Source organism: Perognathus longimembris, chromosome 3, assembly GCF_023159225.1.
Source record: "Perognathus longimembris pacificus isolate PPM17 chromosome 3, ASM2315922v1, whole genome shotgun sequence".
In the NCBI taxonomy this organism is placed as follows: Eukaryota; Metazoa; Chordata; class Mammalia; order Rodentia; family Heteromyidae; genus Perognathus; species Perognathus longimembris.
Window position 1 is genome coordinate 119,853,120 of NC_063163.1, and position 19,302 is coordinate 119,872,421.

A 19,302-nucleotide genomic window follows, 5' to 3' on the forward strand; every position below is an offset into this window, starting at 1 on the left:
TCTTTGATTTCATGCCTGAATTGATTTTTTTTTTTTGAATTTTTACTGGTCTCTGAAATCTAAGTCAGAGAAACACTAACATAGGCTTGCCTAACTTGAGGTCAAATTTTGTCTGGGGCACAGATTCCTTTTCAAATGTGTTAGGCAACCCTCACAAACTGGGCCTCTTCACCCATTTCCGTAAGAAACAGATGGTGTGTAGGCCTCACTCTGGAGGCCTCCTGCTAAGATTCAGATGGAGCCAATGAAACCCTGGCTGCTGAGATCCCGGAGCATGGCACTGGGAACCTTCCCCTCCCACCACCCCAGATGTCCATTCCCTCCCGGCCCATTAGCTCCAGCTTGGACAGAGGTGGAAGCTGCCTCGCCCCCAGATACAGCCTCAGCTGGAGCAGCCCAGCATGTCGAGCCAAGTCCCACTTAGACTGAAGAGCATGCAAAGCATCTCCCTTGCTCCACAGGACATCTGTGAGACTTCCTCTGTTGTGTGTGTGACACACTCATACTCCCCTTAACTAAGGACTCAGAGTTAGACACTGCAGAGCATGTCATGGTGTCGTCAGAGAACTTAGGGTGTTCGAGGGCAAAAGAAAAAAAGCTGTGCGTAAAGAGTTGTGCTTGAAAAGCTGGCAAAAAGGAAAGTTAGTGGGGGTTTAGAGTAGACAGGGATGGACTTGACAGAGGGGAAGGAAGGAACTCAAATGGTGGAAGTGGTTTTTAGGCTGCCACAGAGCAAGGCCCTATCTTTGGATTCAGGACCCATCCCTCAAAATGGTGTACTGGTAAGAATTTGGGTGTATTGGGTGTATTGGGTGTAGGGTGAGGGAAAGGGAGTGGATGGAAATCCACATCTTCTTGGCATCATCTAAGAAGCCCTAACACGTCATTTTACCTCTGCTGAACCAGGAACACTGGAGGAGAACCTGCGCTAAAGGACCAACCTCAATGGGTTGCACTTTCCTTAACTTTTCAGGCCCAAGAACTTTGGGGGTAAATGGAAACTTCCTGTGGATCCAGAGAGGCCAAACAGGTCTGGAAATGTAGTCTTTGGCCTCAAGATGAAGACAGTCAGAAAACTAGAGTAGTAAAGAAGTCTGGATACAGAGGCAGACAGGGTCTGTGGAGTCTGGGCTACAGCAGTGTTTAGCCTACACTTCTCCAAGGCTTGCCAGGATCAAAGATAGGTGTTTCCCATTCTTTCTGAGTTCTTCTGTCTGCTCTGTGAAAATTGGAACCTCCAGGATTCATTACTAGGGATGTCATGAATTTGAGATCTATATAATGTATTTAAAATAGCTTGAATGTAGCGATGGGTACAGGGGTGTATGTATACATCCAAACTTGGCCAACTGTATACTTGAAACGTGCAGTCAATCACATGACGATGGTATCTCAATAATTCTATTTTTCTACAAGTATTTCCAGTTGGTGTCAAACCTTCCCCCTGGAGCAATGGCCTGGATAATATGGGCTCCTAGGAAGAGCCTTCATTGGTGCTAAGTGACTCCGTAGAGGAGACCAGATGTGCCAGCATGGCAAAGACAGCTGGGCAGGACCAGAGTCTGCATCGTCTCTCCACTGGCTCCGTCTCGTCCCTTCCCCCATCACATTCTCATTTTCAGTCACAGAGCCCCGGGCTCGGAGCCGCTTCCCATCACTTGCTAATTGAATGCCATGGGATAAATCACTTCTCCAAGTTCCAGCAGTCTGCTCCTCTATAAAATGCAGTGATTTCGGAGTTGTTATGAAGATGAACTCAGTCTACATATTAGGTGCCTGGCATATAACATGACCTCAGTTAGTGACAGTTAACAGTGACTATGATAACCAGGGTGAGAGGTTTAAAGGAGACACAAGTGTTTAGTTTGGAAGAGAGGAGCAAGATAGGAGATATACGTGAAGGGACTGTCTTCTGCCATTGGAAGGGCTTTAGGGTAGAAGGAAGATGTGTGACTATGGTGCAAGAAGTTGCTTAGCCCACTCTGAGCCTCAGTTTCTATTTGGGGAGTAGGGTTTGGAACGCATACTTCAAGGTGTGCTTGTATTACATGAGGTTGCAAACCTATAAAAGTGTCTAGCACAAGTTGGTCACAGACATTTTAAAATTCTTTGTAAATGGGAGGGCTCTTATTTTGAAAGGCAATCATGGTGTTACGATCTTCGTGGACAGGTCATTTGCAGGAAGGATATTCCCATCCCACCCCCAACCCCACCCCTCCACCGCTGCTTAGAGTAGAGCATCATTTTTCACAGTGAAGGTTGTCAGAAAGGACTCTTTGCAAGTATTGAGCTCCTGTTGCTTGCTAAAATGGACATCTCACCGAGAGGGATTTCTGTTGGATGAAAGACAGGATTTGTAAAAGTTTTGAGCTTGTCTATGTCTAATCTCCTGTGTCAGAAAGAACAGGAAAGGCTGGGAAATAATGAGGGCTGCGCAAATGGACTGACACTCATTGTCACCAGTGCTATAATGCCAACCCTGTTGCAGTGAATGGGAACTTGACAGACCTGAGATGATCCCACTTTGTTTTGCACGCAGCAGAGTGGCAAGGGTGACCTGGAGACCACATGGGGAGCAGCTGAGTGTTTGTGTTAGGAGAGTCCACAAGTTCTTATCTCTAAAACAAGACCTGATCTGGGCTATGATGAGAAGCCCAGAGAAAAGCAAGTTTGGGGATAATCACTAGGGGGTGAAGAGCAGTGTCAGGGGCCCGTTAGCAATCTCCCATTCAGGAGATTGTGTTCCCAAGAACAGTCTTGGAAGAGGGAGGGATGCTGTAAAGCCTTGGGGCTTCCAGAAGTCTTGTAAGCTTAGGACTGGGAGCCATCAGGACCTAGGCCTAGAGTCCCAACTTTGCTATTAAACAGCCATGTAATTTAAGGACACGCACCTCACCTCTTTGAGCCTCCCTGCCTCCCTTTCTTCCTCCTCCCCTCCCCCCACTCCATCCTTCTCTCCTGAGAGATGTCCTCCATGGACCAATAATATTGTCTGGGAACTGATCAGGACTGCAGAATCTTAGACTTCACCTCAAACTTACTAAGTCAGAGCTTGCTATCAGAACAAGATCCCCAGGTGAATGGCAACATTCTAAGACATTCTGTCTTAGATGCCCTGAGTAGTGATATGGTTTGGATGTGATTTGAGTCCTAAAGGTTTGTGTACTGGGAGCTTGCTTTCTGTGTGGTTTGGTGTCGTTGGTGAGACCTTCAAGAGATGGGGCTTGGAGCGAGGTGGTGAGGTCTCTAATAATAAGGATTATGGCTTTTCTTGTGAGTGTATGTTCTCACTTTCTCCTGAAGTCTCATGGATTATTATAAAAAGAGCGAGCCTGACACCTCCCCTGAATCTCTCTTGCTTCCTTGCTCACACACATGCCCTTTCTACACACTGCCCATCCCCTTCCTATTTCACCACATCATGACACCAGAGCACTGCTGACGTGCTGTTTACATGTCCCCAGCCATCAGACTCATGAGCCAAACAAATCTCCTTATTAAGTTATGGCATTAGCTCTCAGGTCAGACTGCCGGATTCAGATACAGCTTCATTACTTACTACCTATATATTCTCTCAAATACTAAACTTTTTTTTTTGCCAGTCCTGGGGCTTGGACTTAGGGCCTGAGCACTGTCCCTGAGCCTCTCTGTACTCAAGGCTAGCACTCTACCACTTGAGCCACAGCGCTACTTCTGGCTTTTTCTGTTTATGTGGTGCTGAGGAATCAAACCCAGGGCTTCGTGCATGTGAGGCAAGCTCTCTACTGCTAAGCCACACTCCCAGCCCCTCAAATACTAAGCTTCTGTAGAACCCTCTGTCAGATGGGCTTCTGGTACTACCCCCTGGATAGATTTGTCACAAGAATGAAGCAGAGTCATAAATATTAAGAGTTTGTACTTAAAGACTCATTAAATAACTTCATTTCTAAAGTTTATGAGTAGCTGTGCTACTCATAGAGAGAAGAGCACATGTTTACACGACACCTCGGTGCCACACACTGCTCCAAACACCAAGGATGCAGAGGAGATTACATAGATGAGAGATCAGGTTCTCCTAGGGCTAGTGCTCTACCAACTGAGCCATGCCTCCAACCTCTCAGAGAAACCTATCAGGCACATTGCTGTAGACTGAATGTTCGTATCATCCCCTTCCTACTAACGTTCATGGGTTAGCCCTCAATGTCATAGTGTGTAGGCAGGACCCTTTGCTAGTTAGGTCTTGAGGTACAGTTTCCTGATAAAGGAGACCCCAGGGAGTTCTCTAGCCTTCTCACAAGACAACAGTCACCATCATCCATAAGAGGGCTCCTACCACACATACATATAACAACATACAACAACACATACAACAAGAAGAAGAAGAAGAACAACAACAACAACTACCAGAACCTCAGTCTTGGGCTTCTTAGCCTTTAGAACTGTGAGAAAGAGACTTCAGTTGTTTATAAGCCACCAGGCTATGGTAGTTTGTTACAACAGCCTGAGCATGGTAAGGTACATGATTAAGGATAACAAAAGATATCCAGGAGTTTGGTTAATGGTAGGGAGAAAATGTAACCATGGTGTGACAGGATGATGTCTAACCAGGCAGAAGTTCTGGTGAGACAGGAGGGAGTTCAGGAAAGGTCTTAGTGAGGCAATATTTGCCCTGAAACCTGAAAGGCAGGGTGCCAGGCTTGCAATGATCGGAAGAAAGAACATTCCAGAGGGAGCAGGGGAGGAGAGGGAAACAGGGAGCCAAGTGCAAAGGCCCTGAGGCAGCATGACTTGGGCATTGTCAGGGGCAGAGAGCTGGGTAGGGCTGACTGTTAAGAGGATGGCTGGGCTCATTTCGTTTTTCTTTTTGTGAAGGGAATAAAGTCTTTGGGGGTACAGCAAAGCAGAAGGGAGGCTGACAGTTGCGTGGTGGGAAGGAGATGGGCTTTGGTTCAAATCTCAGTAGTAACAGTGTCCTCCCCCATGCCTGCAGTGCAAAGAACAAGTCATTGGTCTGCATTTCTGTCATGCAGTATATACCGCAGACACAGGAAATGCCCTACAAATGCTCCCTCCCAACCTTCCTTCAGGATAGAAACAGATGCAGATGTGAATTCCCACTGTTTTAGTCAGTGTTTCGCTGCTATTAAAAAAAAATGATTATGCCAGGTGCTGATGGCTTATGTCTGCAATCCTAGCTATTTAGGTGGCTGAGATCTGAGGATCATGGTTCAAAGCCAGCCCAGGCAGGAAAGTCCCCGTGAGACTCTTGTCTCCAATAAGCCACTCAAGAAAACTCAGAGTAGCTCTGTGGCTCAAGTGGTAGTGTGCTAGTCTTGAGCACAAAGAGGCCCAGGGACAGCACCCAGGCCCCAAGTTCAAGCCCCAGGTCCAGCAAAAAAGAAAAAAAAAGATTGGATAATATAGAAAGCAAATTTATTTATTTATTTATTTATTTGGTCAGTCCTGGGGCTGGAACTCCGGTCCTGGGCACTGTCCCTGAGCTTCTTTTGCTCAAGGATAACAACTCTACCACTTGAGCCACAGCACCACGTCTGGCCTTTTCTGTGTATGTGGTACTGAGGAATCGAACCCAGGGCTTCATGCGTGCTAGACAAGCACGCTACCACTAAGCTGAATTCCTACATCTCAAGGATACATTTGTTTATAAAAATAAACATCAAGTTATTTTTAAGTAAATAAATGTGAAAGTCTAGGACTGCGTGGCTTCCGCAGCCCGATCTCTTGTGGAAGCCCCGTGGCAGGCGGCATCCCAGCTGGGACATGCTCAAGAGACAGATGACAGTAGCACAGGAAGCTAGAAGTCAGGGCCCCGGCTCACTGCAGTGGAGAGCTACACGGAATCCCCAGAAAGTGACCTTTCTCCTTTACCCCTCCCGGGGGCAGCATCCATCAAGGGATCTAGACATTTCCACACTGGGACCAAATCCCAAGCACATGAACCCTTGAAGGACGAATCACGTCCCCCGCAAGCACGCACCGTCACTTCTTGCCACTTCCTGAGGTGAGCTGCCCAACTGTCTGTCAACTACAAACGTGTAGTTAGCTGAAGAAGGCTTCATCTTACTGACCGGTCTCTCTCTAATAACTTCCATTTCCTTATTGCCTGCTCTCACTATTTGTGCATTGAATTCCATTCTGTTTCACACTGCTCACCCCCCCCCCCCCGCCCTTGCTCAATCTAGTCTACCAGGCAGACTATGAGGAGTGGTCTTGCCCGTCTGTGGCTCGAAATCCTCCTTCCCCTCACAGAACCAAACACAAGGGTTTGCGCCTTAATTGAAATAATTTCCTTCTAAAACCTACCTGTCATGACACCCTTTGAGAACCCGTGGAAAATAATATCCATGGGAGAAAGGTCACAGACATCTCCTTCTTTAGAAGACCAGGGACAGCCTGAGTTCTTGGTGTTAAGGAGGGGTTTAATCCACAGCAGAGACCAGCTTGGTCTGAAACAGCTCTAACAGCGTGAGTGAACACGCCTGTCTCCATCCCTGCTTGCCTGTCCTCTCCGGCCCTGGGCTGCCCTTCTTTCCTGCTCCCCGCTGGGCATGTGACTTGGAACAGAGGGGAGTTGACAAATGCGGCTTATGCTTCTTTTAGCCAAAGCTGCTCTACAGCCCTAGAAATATAAATGCATTTTCCTATCTTGCTCGGTGCCTATGATTTTAACACCTGATCGATATAAATTGGATAGATGGTGTGCACGAGAGGTAGAGACAAACAGAAAAACAGACAAGAGTGGACTGCCTCCATTGAAAAGACTTGAACAGATGCCTTGACCCATGTTTACTCTAAGCTAAGCCAAGGCTTAGAAAGAAGTTCTTGAAGCTTATATGAGTGTTAGCCAATCCTCTCCTCACCTATAGCACTGATCCAATTACTTCTGTTTACATGTGAGCCTAGGAAAGGACAGGCTGGGTCACTTTTGACAGCTTGGTTGCAAAGCTAGGATGGGTTCTTGTGAGGAGGAGAAACCCTGGTTGATCTGGAGTCGGTCTTTGAATTGTAACTGCCTAGGATGACACCTGAGCATGTCTTACCCTCCGTATGTTTATTTCCCATCTCGGGGCCCTCTTCTCCCAGGAACACTCTGAGCCTCTCCTGGCATACATTCGGGCTCATTGATCATTGGTTGTGACGTTCTAGCTTCTGTCCAGGCCAGGGGCAAAAGTCGGGGGATTCAGGAAGCTTCATCAGAGTCACAGGGAATAGCATCCCTATTAGAAAACATCATCTTTTCACGGAGCTGGTCACTGGAGGAATTGAAGCCAAGTTGGTTAGGCAGAGAAGCATAGCCATGGTTCACCTCACACTCATAAATACGAGGCTCTCTCCAGCCTCTAGCTCCAGCTGGGTTGAATGTGAGTTGGTAGGGGTGGGGAGGGCTGAGTCTTTCCTTCCTCTATTTCCCTTTCTTTTTTTTCCTCCTGCTTGATCTAAGAGGCTTGCCTGCAGGAGAAACCACCGTTCTAGAATACTGAGATGCCACTGGTTGACCTACCAAAGGGCTTTCTCAAGGCTGTCTCCAATTCTACACTTAAGCCTACTTCTTGAGACACCCCGGGATCGTGGGGTGGTTGGTACTGTGCCTGTTAAACAAGTCTCAAGCCTTCCGGTGTGGGCAGCAGCCCTGTTAGCGGGGAGCTGTCTTCCAAAGGAAGCTCCCCAAATACCCGCTTGATGATCCAAGGATCATCAAGCACCAGGAGCTGCTGTGCACAGTGGGTGCCGCCGCCAGTCACCGTGGGGGCTGTGGTCTGAACAGACAGATCAGCAATGATTTGGGCATCACAAGACCTAGCTTCTAGTTGAGCTGATTGTGTTATATTGGGAAGATTACTTAACTTCACTGATTCTCTTTTCTTTTTTTGCCAGTCCTGGGCCTTGGACTCAGGGCCTGAGCACTGTCCCTGGCTTCTTTTTGCTCAAGGCTAGCACTCTGCCACTTGAGCCACAGCACCACTTCTGGCCTTTTCTGTGTATGTGGTGCTGAAGAATCAAACCCAGGTCTTCATGCATGCTAGGCAAGCACTCTACCACTAAGCCACATTCCCAGCCCAGCCTCACTGATTCTTATTTGCAAAACTGAATCTGGCCTGCTTTGTGATGTGCTCATTAAAATGAATGGAGCTAGCAGGTGTACACACACATTTTGAAGTCCCTCACCCCCAAACCTTCTGTGATCTTGGGCGATATGTGCTCTGTCCACTTGCTTTGCTTCCCTGACACCCTGGCAGGAAACTGATAAGCTAGGTGAATCCACTGAGGCAGAAGAGAAAAAGGGAGGAACGGGGCCGGAAGCTCCATGCTCTGGGGAAAGAGCCTGGGAACGGACGAAGAGCTCACGCTCAACGTGTTTGCCACTCACCCCAGGAGAACGAAAAGGGCCAGAACGGGAGCCAGTCAGTACTGCTAGCCTGGCCCCGTCCACGAAGGAGGTGAAAGTTCAGGGTGATGTTGGAAGAAGCAGCCAAGTGCCCTGGACATTATTAAATGGAAGCAGATCACCGTCGTCTGAAAGGGCTGACGTGCCACAGACTCCCGGCGACCAGACCGGCGACAGCGGGCCTCCCGCGTCCTGCCCCCCTCCCGCCCCCCTCCCGCCCCCCTCCCGCACAGCGCCGGCTCTTCCCGAGGACGCGCTGGAGTCGATGCCATCCAGGGAGGTCAGAAAGCAGCTAGAAAGCCCTCCCTGTCCCCAGCTTCTCTTCTGACCCGCCATGGCCATTTATTTCCTCTTTGGGGCTTTTTGGATGAAAAAGGATTTCTCTTTAAAGATAACTTAAAGTGAAGATTACTGAGCTGAGATTCTTTTTAGGTGAAGTAATACGCTAATAACTCCTCTTACATAAAATACGTCATAAAATAGGTTCATTTGTTCTCTCATTCATTCATTTCCGAGTGTCTAACCTACGCCAGCCACTGAGCTTGGTGCGTCTGAGCCTGTAGTCACAGAAAAGGCAGGGGGCCCTGAGTGCTCCCACCATGCGCCTTGGCGCTGGGCAGGTGGAATGCGGCTCTTCATGCCCTTAGGCCCGCAGGACCCTCTGCAGATGAAGCCACACTGGAGGACAGCGGGGATCAGGTCCGTGGTGATGGGGCCATGGGGCAAGGGGAGCAGAAGATCAAGGTCGCCATGTATAAGCTGTGGGACCCAGGGCCAAAGGCCACCGTGAGCCTAGTTGATGGCAAAGCCTTTCAGGATGGGGTCCTTCCCGAGCTCACAAGGAGGACAGAAAGATGGGGCCCAGGTGAGCGTTCTTCATTCTCTCTCCCTCCCCTTCCCCATCCTTGAAAGCAGGCTGCTAGGGACTGGAGAGGGAAGGAGCAGGAGGAAGGTCAGGCCAGGCCGTGGTAGCAGCATTGCAGGGGAGGGGCGAGCGGGAGTCACAAGGATTCCTCGGGGCCTGGGACACAGCAGTGCTCCAGGAACGGGGTGTGAGATTTGGTGAAGCAGGGAAGGTGTCTGTAGAGAGGTGGCCTCCTTTCTAGCCTTGCTTCCAGAGGCTAGTGGAGGGCCAGGCAGAGCCTGTTATAGCTGGCTACTAGCTACAATGGGGGTAGGGGCAGGAACTCCCCCAGGTGAAAGCAGATGGAGACCCCCCCACTCCCCCAACACAGCCCCAGAGGGCATACTGAATGGGAATGCTAGGCCTGCAGGAATCTGGGACACTAGCTTAGCTCTCCTTTGTAGGAAGAAGAGTCACACTTTGTTGCTCAGGTCAGTGGAAAAAAACCCTCACTTTGAGGTTTTCCTTTCCTCCCAAACTTAAAAAAGGAAATGTAATTCAACGCATCTCGGATTTGGGTGTCGGACTCTCCAGAGTCTAATTTTGGATGGGACTGACTTCTGAGAACAGGGGAATAAATGTGGAGCTCCGTGGGAGGCCAGGCCCGCAGTGGCTCCTGTCTGTATGTCAGTGAGCCAGGCACACTAACAATGACTCAGTCAACAATGGGCCAAGGGCTGGGGATATGGCCTAGTGGCAAGAGTGCTCGCCTCGTATACATGAAGCCCTGGGTTCGATTCCCCAGCACCACCTATATAGAAAATGGCCAGAAGTGGCGCTGTGGTTCAAGTGGCAGAGTGCTAGCCTTGAGCAAAAACAAGCCAGGGACAGTGCTCAGGCCCTGGGTTCAAGCCCTGGGACTGGCAAAACAAACAAACTAACAAACAAAAAACCCATGGGCCAAGTGCACAGCTTTGGTCCCATAGAAGTCCATCTTCTGATGACAATGTGCTCCCTGCTGCCTCATTTGTGTTGGCACAGGGATGAAATTGCCCAGTGATGTACTTTTGAAAGCACATTATCATTATGTGGCTAATTACTGTATATATGTTAGCCATTCTACCTCTACATTCTTGTCTTCCAAGATCAGGGCTGAAGCAAAAGGCAAACTCAGCTCAAATCTGCCCTACACCACACCCAAGCTATACAGTAAAAGACAGAGAACTGACCTCTTGCATCCTACTTTTCCGTACACAGGAATCACACCAACCTCATACATCATTGTAAGGATATAAGAAATCCCTAGCACTACTGAGAGTAGATGATCAATAAAACCGTACTGAAAGGAACCAACCAATTATCTTCCCAGGCTGTGGCTCTTTAAACTAGCAAAGGCACTAAGGAGTATGTACACAGGGGCTGGGAACAGATGACTCACGTGCTGCGATGTTGCTTCGGTGACCTGCAGACCGTGTGGTAGGCAGCATAGAAGGGCAACTCTTGCCCAGGGGTAGATAACACAAAAAGTTACTCTCTTGGGGAAATTGCAGACAGAAGGGGCACAGATAGGTCTTTGAGCCTTGTGGGGTTCTGGAGCAGAGGGATATTCCCCAAAGGACATAAAGGACCTGCCTGTAGGATATAGGAACAGCTGTGGCCACTGGAGGCTGACTCGGATGGTCTGGTGTCAGCTGACTTCAAGCAGGCCAGCCAGCAATGACAGACATCCATTATCTGCTTGTTCTGTACCAAGCAGGGGGCTAAAGCTCTTTACATGCATTACTTCATTTAATTTTTCAGAAAAAAAAAATCCTCTATGACATTGTCACTAGCCACAATGACTGCTGAGAAAACTAAAGTTCAGGAGGTAAAGTAATTTCCCCAAGGTCATGCAATTATGAAGTGCCCCTGCCAGGCTTCAAGCCAGGGCCCGAGGACCCCAGGGGCCGGGTTCTTACAGCGGTTGCTCCGTGGCTGGTCTGTGAGGAAGTCTTCTGTGCCTCCCCCTGCTTTTCCCTTGAAGAGTGATTGGAAATAATTGGAACTGTCATTGGAAGTAATGAGAAGTGACAGAGGTTGGGTTAGAAGGCCTATCGCTCCAAGTCTGAACAATCTCCACAAACTCAAGCCTAAATTTAAACAATGAAGTCACAAAACAATTTCCCTCTCAGGGATTTGATATTTTCTCCCTCTTTCCACCAACCTAGAAAATAAATAAGAATGTCAGGAACCAAGTCTCTGTTCCACAGTATGGATTTCTTTTGGAACCAAAACCAAAAAAAAAAATCCTTTATCACGCTACTAGATTTCCATGTAGAGGAATACTTTACAAAGCCTAGGCAAGTAGACCACCATTATTAATTAAGAGATCCAAATTCCCTGATATAATTCTTTCTCTTCCTTTTCTATCATCTCATGAGGGATGAGGCAATTGAGGTCACTACATGGCTGGCAGGTTGTGATAAAGAATGAGACCATAACTTCCAATAGGCAAGGACACTGGGAGATGCAATCCCACTAGGAAGCACCTGGCAGAATGCCAAGGACACGCACTGATTAATCCATCCCTTCCGATGCTGACGTGGTAACCCGCTACCCCGCCAGCCACTGACTCCACATGATGCAAATGCGGTGAGAGCCACACACAAATCAGGCCCAGCCCCTGAACACTCTATCTCCCAGATAGCATGTGATTATGCTACTTCCTCCTTGGAACCCCAGAAACCCTGGGACTTTCCTCCAGATCACACTATCCATGTGTGCAACTCCTTGTTTATGCACGTCTCCCCCCGTGGTGAGTTCTTGGGTAATGGAAACTGTGACTGACCTAGGACTGGAATCTGAGAGCCTAGCTTAGGACCTGAACTCTAGAGGGCTCACCCCTTCATCATTCTTCTGTGAGGGGCTATGTGAATGAAGAAGAAAAGGTGGTACTGTAGATGTACGTGCTAAATGGTTACCAAAAAAGAAAGAAAATAGGGCTGGGAATATGGCCCAGTGGTAAAGTGCTCGCCTCATGTACATGAAGCCCTGGGTTTGATTCCTCAGTACCATATGAACAGAAAAAGCCAGAAGTGGTGCTGTGGCTGAAGTGGCAGAGTGCTAGCCTTGAGCAAAAAGAAGCCAGGGACAGTGCTCAGGCCCCGAGTTCAAGCCCCAGGGCTCGCAAAAAACAAAACAAAACAAAAGAGGATAAAAGATACCATCTTTTAATAAGGTCAGAGGGGCTGCTCTGTAGATACCAGGTCAGTTTAGTTTAGCTTTTCGGTCTCTGCTATCTCTGAGCTCTCTTCCTCTACCTTATCTATCCTCCTTTCCTTCCTTTACTCTTTATCCTCCATCTTCCTTTTCTTCTCCTCTTCCCTGTATTCTGCATCATCTTCTCCTACCTCCACCCTTCCTCTCTTCCTCCACTTGCTGCTTCCATTCTCCTCCTTGGCTTTTGTGACAGCTCCAGACACCCTGTCCTACCTCTTTGGAAAAGCTTCCCATACTTCACACAGACTAGCTAGCCATTCTGGAGATCATTGCCCATTTTCTTCTCTAATTAGAAGAAAGGGGCCCTAAGGAAACAGCCTTCTCCCTTATATTCTCTGACTGGCTGGGAGGAGTGGACAGCATATGTGTGATATGTGTGCCGACTTGCTTGTAAACAGTAATCATCAGCCCAATAACCATTTGACTGGAGCAGGGGCAGCGGCGTGGTTGATAAATATCCCAACAGAATTTTCCACTTGGGGATTTATGGGCTGGCATCAACAAGATCTGGACCTCCTATTGGTAGAACATTGAATCCAGAGGAGCCCTGTCTCCTAGTAAATGGGAAGCACATGGTCTTGGGAACCAAAACTCTTAGGTTGGTCTCCCAGCTTATTTGTTTCCTAATAGGGTATTATTATTGTTGTTGTTATTTTACTGTGGTTTAAACTCAGGGCCTTGCACTTGCTCTATTCCCTGAGTTATACCCCCACTCTAAGGGAGCCTACTCTTAAGCTCATTTTATTTCTTTGAGCTAAAGTTTACTTATTTGTTAAATGCAGTAATAATGATATCTACTCTCAAAGCATGATGAGGATTATATAAGATGTGCTGATATATTTTGTAAACTGTGAAGTTTGTGCAAATGTTTGAAATTAACTCTTCCAATGATACCATTCCTGTGACTAGAACTCTTTTCTTGGGGCACAAATGAGCTAATAATACACAATTCATGTTTCCAAGTATAACCACAAATTCAAATCCAGCAATGTCCACTTCTGGGTGTAAATTATGGCTTTATTTTTTACATAGAAGAAAATCTTTAATGCTTACTGTAGTTTCACACAATAGACTCTTACCAAAGTATCTCTTGGGTGTCCATGCTTTGTTTTGTTTGGGTTTTGGTTTTACTTTTTTGAATCCAAGTCCTGCAGCGCAGTCCAGGCTAACCTGGAACTTGCAATACCCCTGCCTCAGCCATCCCAATGCCGGGGTGACAGACAAACCCCAGCACACTTGGCTGTTGGGGTTGTCTGATAGGTTACTCTGTGTAGGATGAAGTCTTTAGGGGGAGAATTTCAGTTTATTTCCTGGACAGTGAGATCTCATCGTTTGCTTCATCCCAGTGGTGTTCTTTGGCCCACAAAACCACAGGACAACCCAAGGATAGAGTCTCAGTGCTCTCTTCTTATTATTTGGTTGGCTTCTCCGGGTTTATAATCATATACCACAAGCGGCAGTGCCTGAAGACATTAGGTAAGGCTTGCTATGTTAACAATTCGTGTTTCCAGTTACAACTGTGTCTTCACCAGCTAGCAAATTCTCAGAATCGAAAACTTCGGAGAAGCTGGGTGCTGGTGGCTCGCGCCTGTCATCCTACCTACTCAGGAGGCTGAGATCTCAGGATTGGGAATTGAAGCCAGCCCTGGCAGAAAAGTCCCCATGAGACTCTCATCTCCAATTAGCCACTCAAAAACTGGAAGTGGTGCTGTGGCTCAAAGTAGTTGAGCATTAGCCCTGAGCAAAAGAGCTCAGAGACAGTGCCCAGGTCCTGAGTTTAAGCCCCACAACTGACAAAAAGAAAACCCTCAGAGAATCGTAGTAGTATAAAAAAACATGGTAATGACCTCCGTGTTCTATGTCATTTCACAAAGTATCAGAATGGCATGAGTTGTCTGGGGTAACATGGCAAAATTTATGAAGGGACGAAAGCTGTGCATTTCTAGTTCATTCCCTGCATGCACACAAACACGTCTTTGGAGCATAGATTCCTTTTCTCTGAAGACATCAGCCATCAAACATGACACTTTAGAATGTCTCCAGGATTTCCAGTTACGATGGCTAAATTGAAATGTTACGACATTTGCCCTATTTTTCAAGCAATTTCCCAACATGAAAACCATGCCAATTATTCAACATTTAGCTCAATTAGCTGAAGCATCGGGAGGCAACTGTGATTGTGAAGCTTAACCTCATGAGCTGAAAAGGAGGGAAGGAAAGATATTTTTCTATATCAAGAACATATGATAGGGGGCTGGGGATATGGCCTAGTGGCAAGAGCGCTTGCCTCGTATACTTGAAGCCCTGGGTTCGATTCCCCAGCACCACATATACAGAAAATGGCCAGAAGTGGCGCTGTGACTCAAGTGGCAGAGTGCTAGCCTTGAGCAAAAAGAAGCCAGGGACAGTGCTCAGGCCCTGAGTCCAAGGCCCAGGACTGGCAAAAAAAAAAAAAAGAACATATGATAGGACACAGCATGAAGTTGGGGTTTCAGTCTTGGTCCTTCTATTAAGCTATACGGTATAGTCTTAGCCAAGACTCGGTTTTGTTCTCTCTTCCTCTTAAAAGAATGAGTAGATTAAAATTGCAAAAAATGTAGAGGTGGGGAAGTAGTAGGGAGAATAAGAGTAATAGAGGGGACAATTATGATCACAGCACATTATATACATGTATGGAAATATCACAATGAACCTCCATATAATTAATATATAATAGATATGTAATAATAGAAAAATATCATACCAAAACCTCCATATAATTAACATATAATAGAAATGCTCATTTAAATTAAGAATTTTTAAAAAGAAAAGGTAGATTTAGATCAAGGATGGACACTTAAGTTCCAAGGAAGAGTACCAGGTCAATGAGCCCCTAGAAATTACTGACAGAATTTGAGATGCATGTGTGTCTTCCAAGAAGCGGTTTTATAATTTTCATCAGATTATTGGGTAGGGGGGTTGGGGAGGGGGATCTGGAACTCAAAATTTTAAGAAACAGTGATTTAGGTGAGCACTGAGCTTTTGCCCAGTTCTGACCATCTTTACCTCTTAAAAAGTGTGTCTAGTTCATTATCATTAGCTACATTCAGGAAATTACACTGATATGTACAGTGCCCAGTTCAGCACAAAACAGGACTAGGATGACACAAGACATGAGGCTGCCAGTACGATGTCATTCTGATGCCCACATCGTCCATGTGGGCAGATGAGGGGAAACTGGGCTGTTTCTGTGACCACTCATTATCCTGCAGAACAACAGACTTCTGCACACAAGCCTTCACAACGTCCTGGAGATGCTACAGAGGAATAACGAGGACCTAGACAGCAAAGACAGGAGCAGGGACGTGGTCAGAGGAGGGGCTGCTCCCCTTTATCCTCCCTCACACCGGACAGTCGCTCCACATTACTTGCTGGCAGGTCCAGAAGGCAAGGAGACAGCTGGCCATCTTTGTTCATCCTAGGAACCCTCTGCGCCTTCCAACCCTTCTCCTATCCTGTGCAATCAGAATCAGAAGCAGTTGAGACTGCCCCCTTGCAAAGGACAGTGTATGGTTTGTACATGTTCTTTGTAGCTTTGCTAAGGAGACCTGAAGTACACTATAGCTCAAAAACACTTTGTAAATAGGGGCTTCCCATAGCCTGCAGCACTCCTCTCCTGGTGGGCTCCTGACCCTTGCAGGAGATCATTTGGAGACAAGTTCCCTCAGTCTTGATCCCCTCTAATGCTTGTTTCTTACGTGGGCAGTTTAATCAATGTAGAGCTGGGTTGTCACGTATCTGAGAATGCTCAATAGTGGCAAAAGCTTAGGAGCAGGTGTGAGAGATGAGAATCCAGTTATACAGAATCCCCAATCAGCTGATTATTTATCAAGAGACCCAGGAGAAAATCAAGGGGATAGTTTCTTATGATATTCTACAAGATTCTACCCCACAAATTCTTTTCTCACCAGAGGAATGACTACACATAGTAGGCACTCAACGAAGAAAAACAATGAATCAATGACCTTTGAATCCAGTGCTCACTCACCTCTAGTCCCATCGCTGATTTCAACTGACTATGGGGGCCAAAGCCACTTTTCACTTTGAACACTACCCAACAAACATGCAAATCTCATCCCTGCTGACTGTGAGCTCATGGCCTTGAGCAAGTTATCTGACCTCTGTACACCTCGAGCTCCTCATCTGTAAAATGAGGCTCGTCATAGCAGGTAGCCAGTAGGATGGGTGTGCACTAAAGGCACTGGCAAGGTACCACACATAAAGTGCTCGGCGTGTTGAGGATTTTATGGAGGCTGGCTGTTGTGAAGAAGGCAGTGTGAAATTTGATTCTCCTGAACATCTGGTCATTGGTAGCTTAGTAGTGGAGATCAGCAAAGAAAACAAATGTGCCATCCAGCTAGGTCGTGCATGCATAGAAGTACTGCAATACTTGGCCAAGGTCTTGAAGGGCTCAGAAAATACCTCCTCCCCCAGCCCTCCCTCCAGCAATAACTTAGGTGAGTCCGTCCACCTCCTCCATTCCCCTGGCATGGGTGATGACCAGCCAGAGGGCTTCCTACGCACGCACATTAGTGGGTGTGTAAGGCTTCCAAAAGACAAAGCTCTAGCCAACCCAAAGGGCACTCTTTGGTACCATTCCCTTTTGTTCATAGATTCCAGGCATCAGCTTCCCTCCAGCTGCAGATGTGGGGTGCAAGAACCAAAGGGCCTTGAGAACCATCTAGACGTCTTGCTTTAGAGCTCAGAACGAAGCCCTCCATACTGGAAAAGGGTATCCTAGGTTACCTGGCTAGTCGGTTCAAGTCCACAGCCAGTGCTCCTGTAGCCCTGTGTCGGGGGGGGGGGGGGGTGCTGCTCACTGTCCCCACCGCTAACTAGCCCTTTGGTCTTCTGAACTCTGGAGAACTTTGGGTTCTCTCTTGGCTTCCTTGGTTCGGGTGCAACTTTTCTTCAGCTCCGCCCCCCTTCCCGCCCTGCCCCCCCCCCCCCAGAGACTGCCCGTCTCCATCCTCTTGCCTCTGCTCTCACACATTCTTGCTTTATCTGTCGTGTAACCACGCCTGTGTCCAGCCCAGGTACACCAGCCCGGGCTCCGAGGCTGCACACGCGGGCTTGGGATGGGGGCGACTCCCAGCAGGATTTCGGTGGAAGGTGGTGGCCTCCTCGGCTCCATTTGTTCTGTTGGCTTCACCCTTTCTCTCTCAGCCTCCCTCCGTGGGCTCTCCACGCTCCCTCCCCTTCTCCTCCATTCTCCTTCCCTCTCTTCTCTCTTCCTTCCTTCCTTCCTTCCTTCCTTCCTTCCTTCCTTCCTTCCTTCCTTCCTTCCTTCCTTCCTTCCTTCCTTCCTTCCTTCCTTCCTTCCTTCCTTCCTTCCTTCCTTCCTTCCTTCCTTCCTTCCTTCCTTCCTTCCTTCCTTCCTTCCTTCCTTCCTTCCTTCCTTCCTTCCTTCCTTCCTTCCTTCCTTCCTTCCTTCCTTCCTTCCTTCCTTCCTTCCTTCCCAGGGTCCCTTTCTGCACAGCGCCTACCCCGGGCGCCTTGGGCTCTACCCTTTTATCCTCTTTCTTCCCCTCTCCTGCCCCGTCTTCCCCCTTCTCCCCCCCCCCCCCCCCCGCCCCACACATCTGTTTCCAATCTGACCGTGCCGAGGCTCCCATTGGAAACAAAAGCTCCCCCACCCTCAGGAACCTGGACCACCATTCCTGGAGAAGCCCTTCCTCCCCGCGACTCCACTTTACCCCGCGCGCTCCCGCACGCCAGCCCGGCCCCAGAACACACCTCCACCGCCGGCCGACAGTTCTCCGCCCAACTCGCCCGGGAAGCCCTCCCGCCCCGGCCGGCTCGAGGGCCCAGATGTGGGAGGCATTCTCGATGGCCGACTGGGCGGTCCTCCGCGGCCAGATGCGCTCCTGCGGGGCTGGGTGGCCGGGACCGAGCGGGGGACGCCCTCCGGGGCGGCGGGGGGGCCCTGGGGTCCGCGACCCGTCTCCCCGGGCTCCGGGCCCGCGTGCCGGCCGGGGGCCGTCCGAGCTGCCCCCCTCCCCGCGCACTCACCTAGCCAGAGGAGGAGGACGCGGGACATGCTGGCCCCGGCCGCGGGGCGCTCCCCCGCTCCGCGCTGCCGGGCTGCGGGGCGGGCCGGCGCGGTCGAGGCGCCGGGGGCGAGCTGGGCGCGGCGCCGGGGGGGCCGCGCCGGGGGCTGCAGCCATGTGCGGGCGCGGGAACCCGCCCCGCGCCCCGCGCCCCCCGCGCCCCGGGCCCCGGAGGGCTTCTGGTGCCTGGCCCGGCCGCTCACACCCGCACCGGAGCCGGGTCCGGACTCCGCGAGGAGAAGGCGAGGCTGGAGGCGCGACCGCGTTCGGGAACACTTTTCCCTGTTTGGAAAGAAATACGAGTGGAGAAAGAGAGAAAAAAACCGAGCCGGAGCCACATGGTGGCTTCCTACCGCAGCCCCTCCTTCTCCCCTCCCTCCTCCCGCGCCGCCCGCCCGCCCGCGCTCCCGCCCAGCGTTCGGGGTGAGCCGCGAGGGCCGCCCGCCGGGAGGGCAGAGCCGGCCGGGCCGAGCCCCCCCTCTGGCCCGGGCGGGACCGCGCGGGGGCTCGGGGAGCCCCGGGGGCGGCGCCGTGCGGGGCCGATTCCGTGCCCGGGAGGACCCCACCACGGACCCCACCACTGGGGCAGGCGCCCCCCACGAGGCCTTGGCGGTGCCGGCTCTCCGGGCTCGGTCGGTCGGTCGGTCTGTCGGTCTGTCGGTCTCCTGCCCGCTCCCTTCCCATCCCTCCTGCCGCCCCTTCTGGCTTCTCGCCGCGCCCTTTCC

At 49.6% G+C, this 19,302-nt stretch overlaps 1 protein-coding gene across 1 annotated transcript in view; it reads right to left on the reverse strand.

Annotated features, from left to right (window-relative positions):
• The window catches only part of LOC125349672 (CXADR like membrane protein), a 71,622-nt gene extending 52,743 nt beyond the window's left edge, over positions 1-18,879 (reverse strand). Inside the window, exon 1 of the mRNA XM_048344025.1 lies at positions 18,540-18,879. Within this exon, the coding sequence (XP_048199982.1) occupies positions 18,540-18,567 (28 nt within the window). The 5' untranslated portion in view covers positions 18,568-18,879. The remainder of the gene's footprint in view (positions 1-18,539) is intronic.
• Positions 18,880-19,302: the final 423 nt, after the last annotated feature.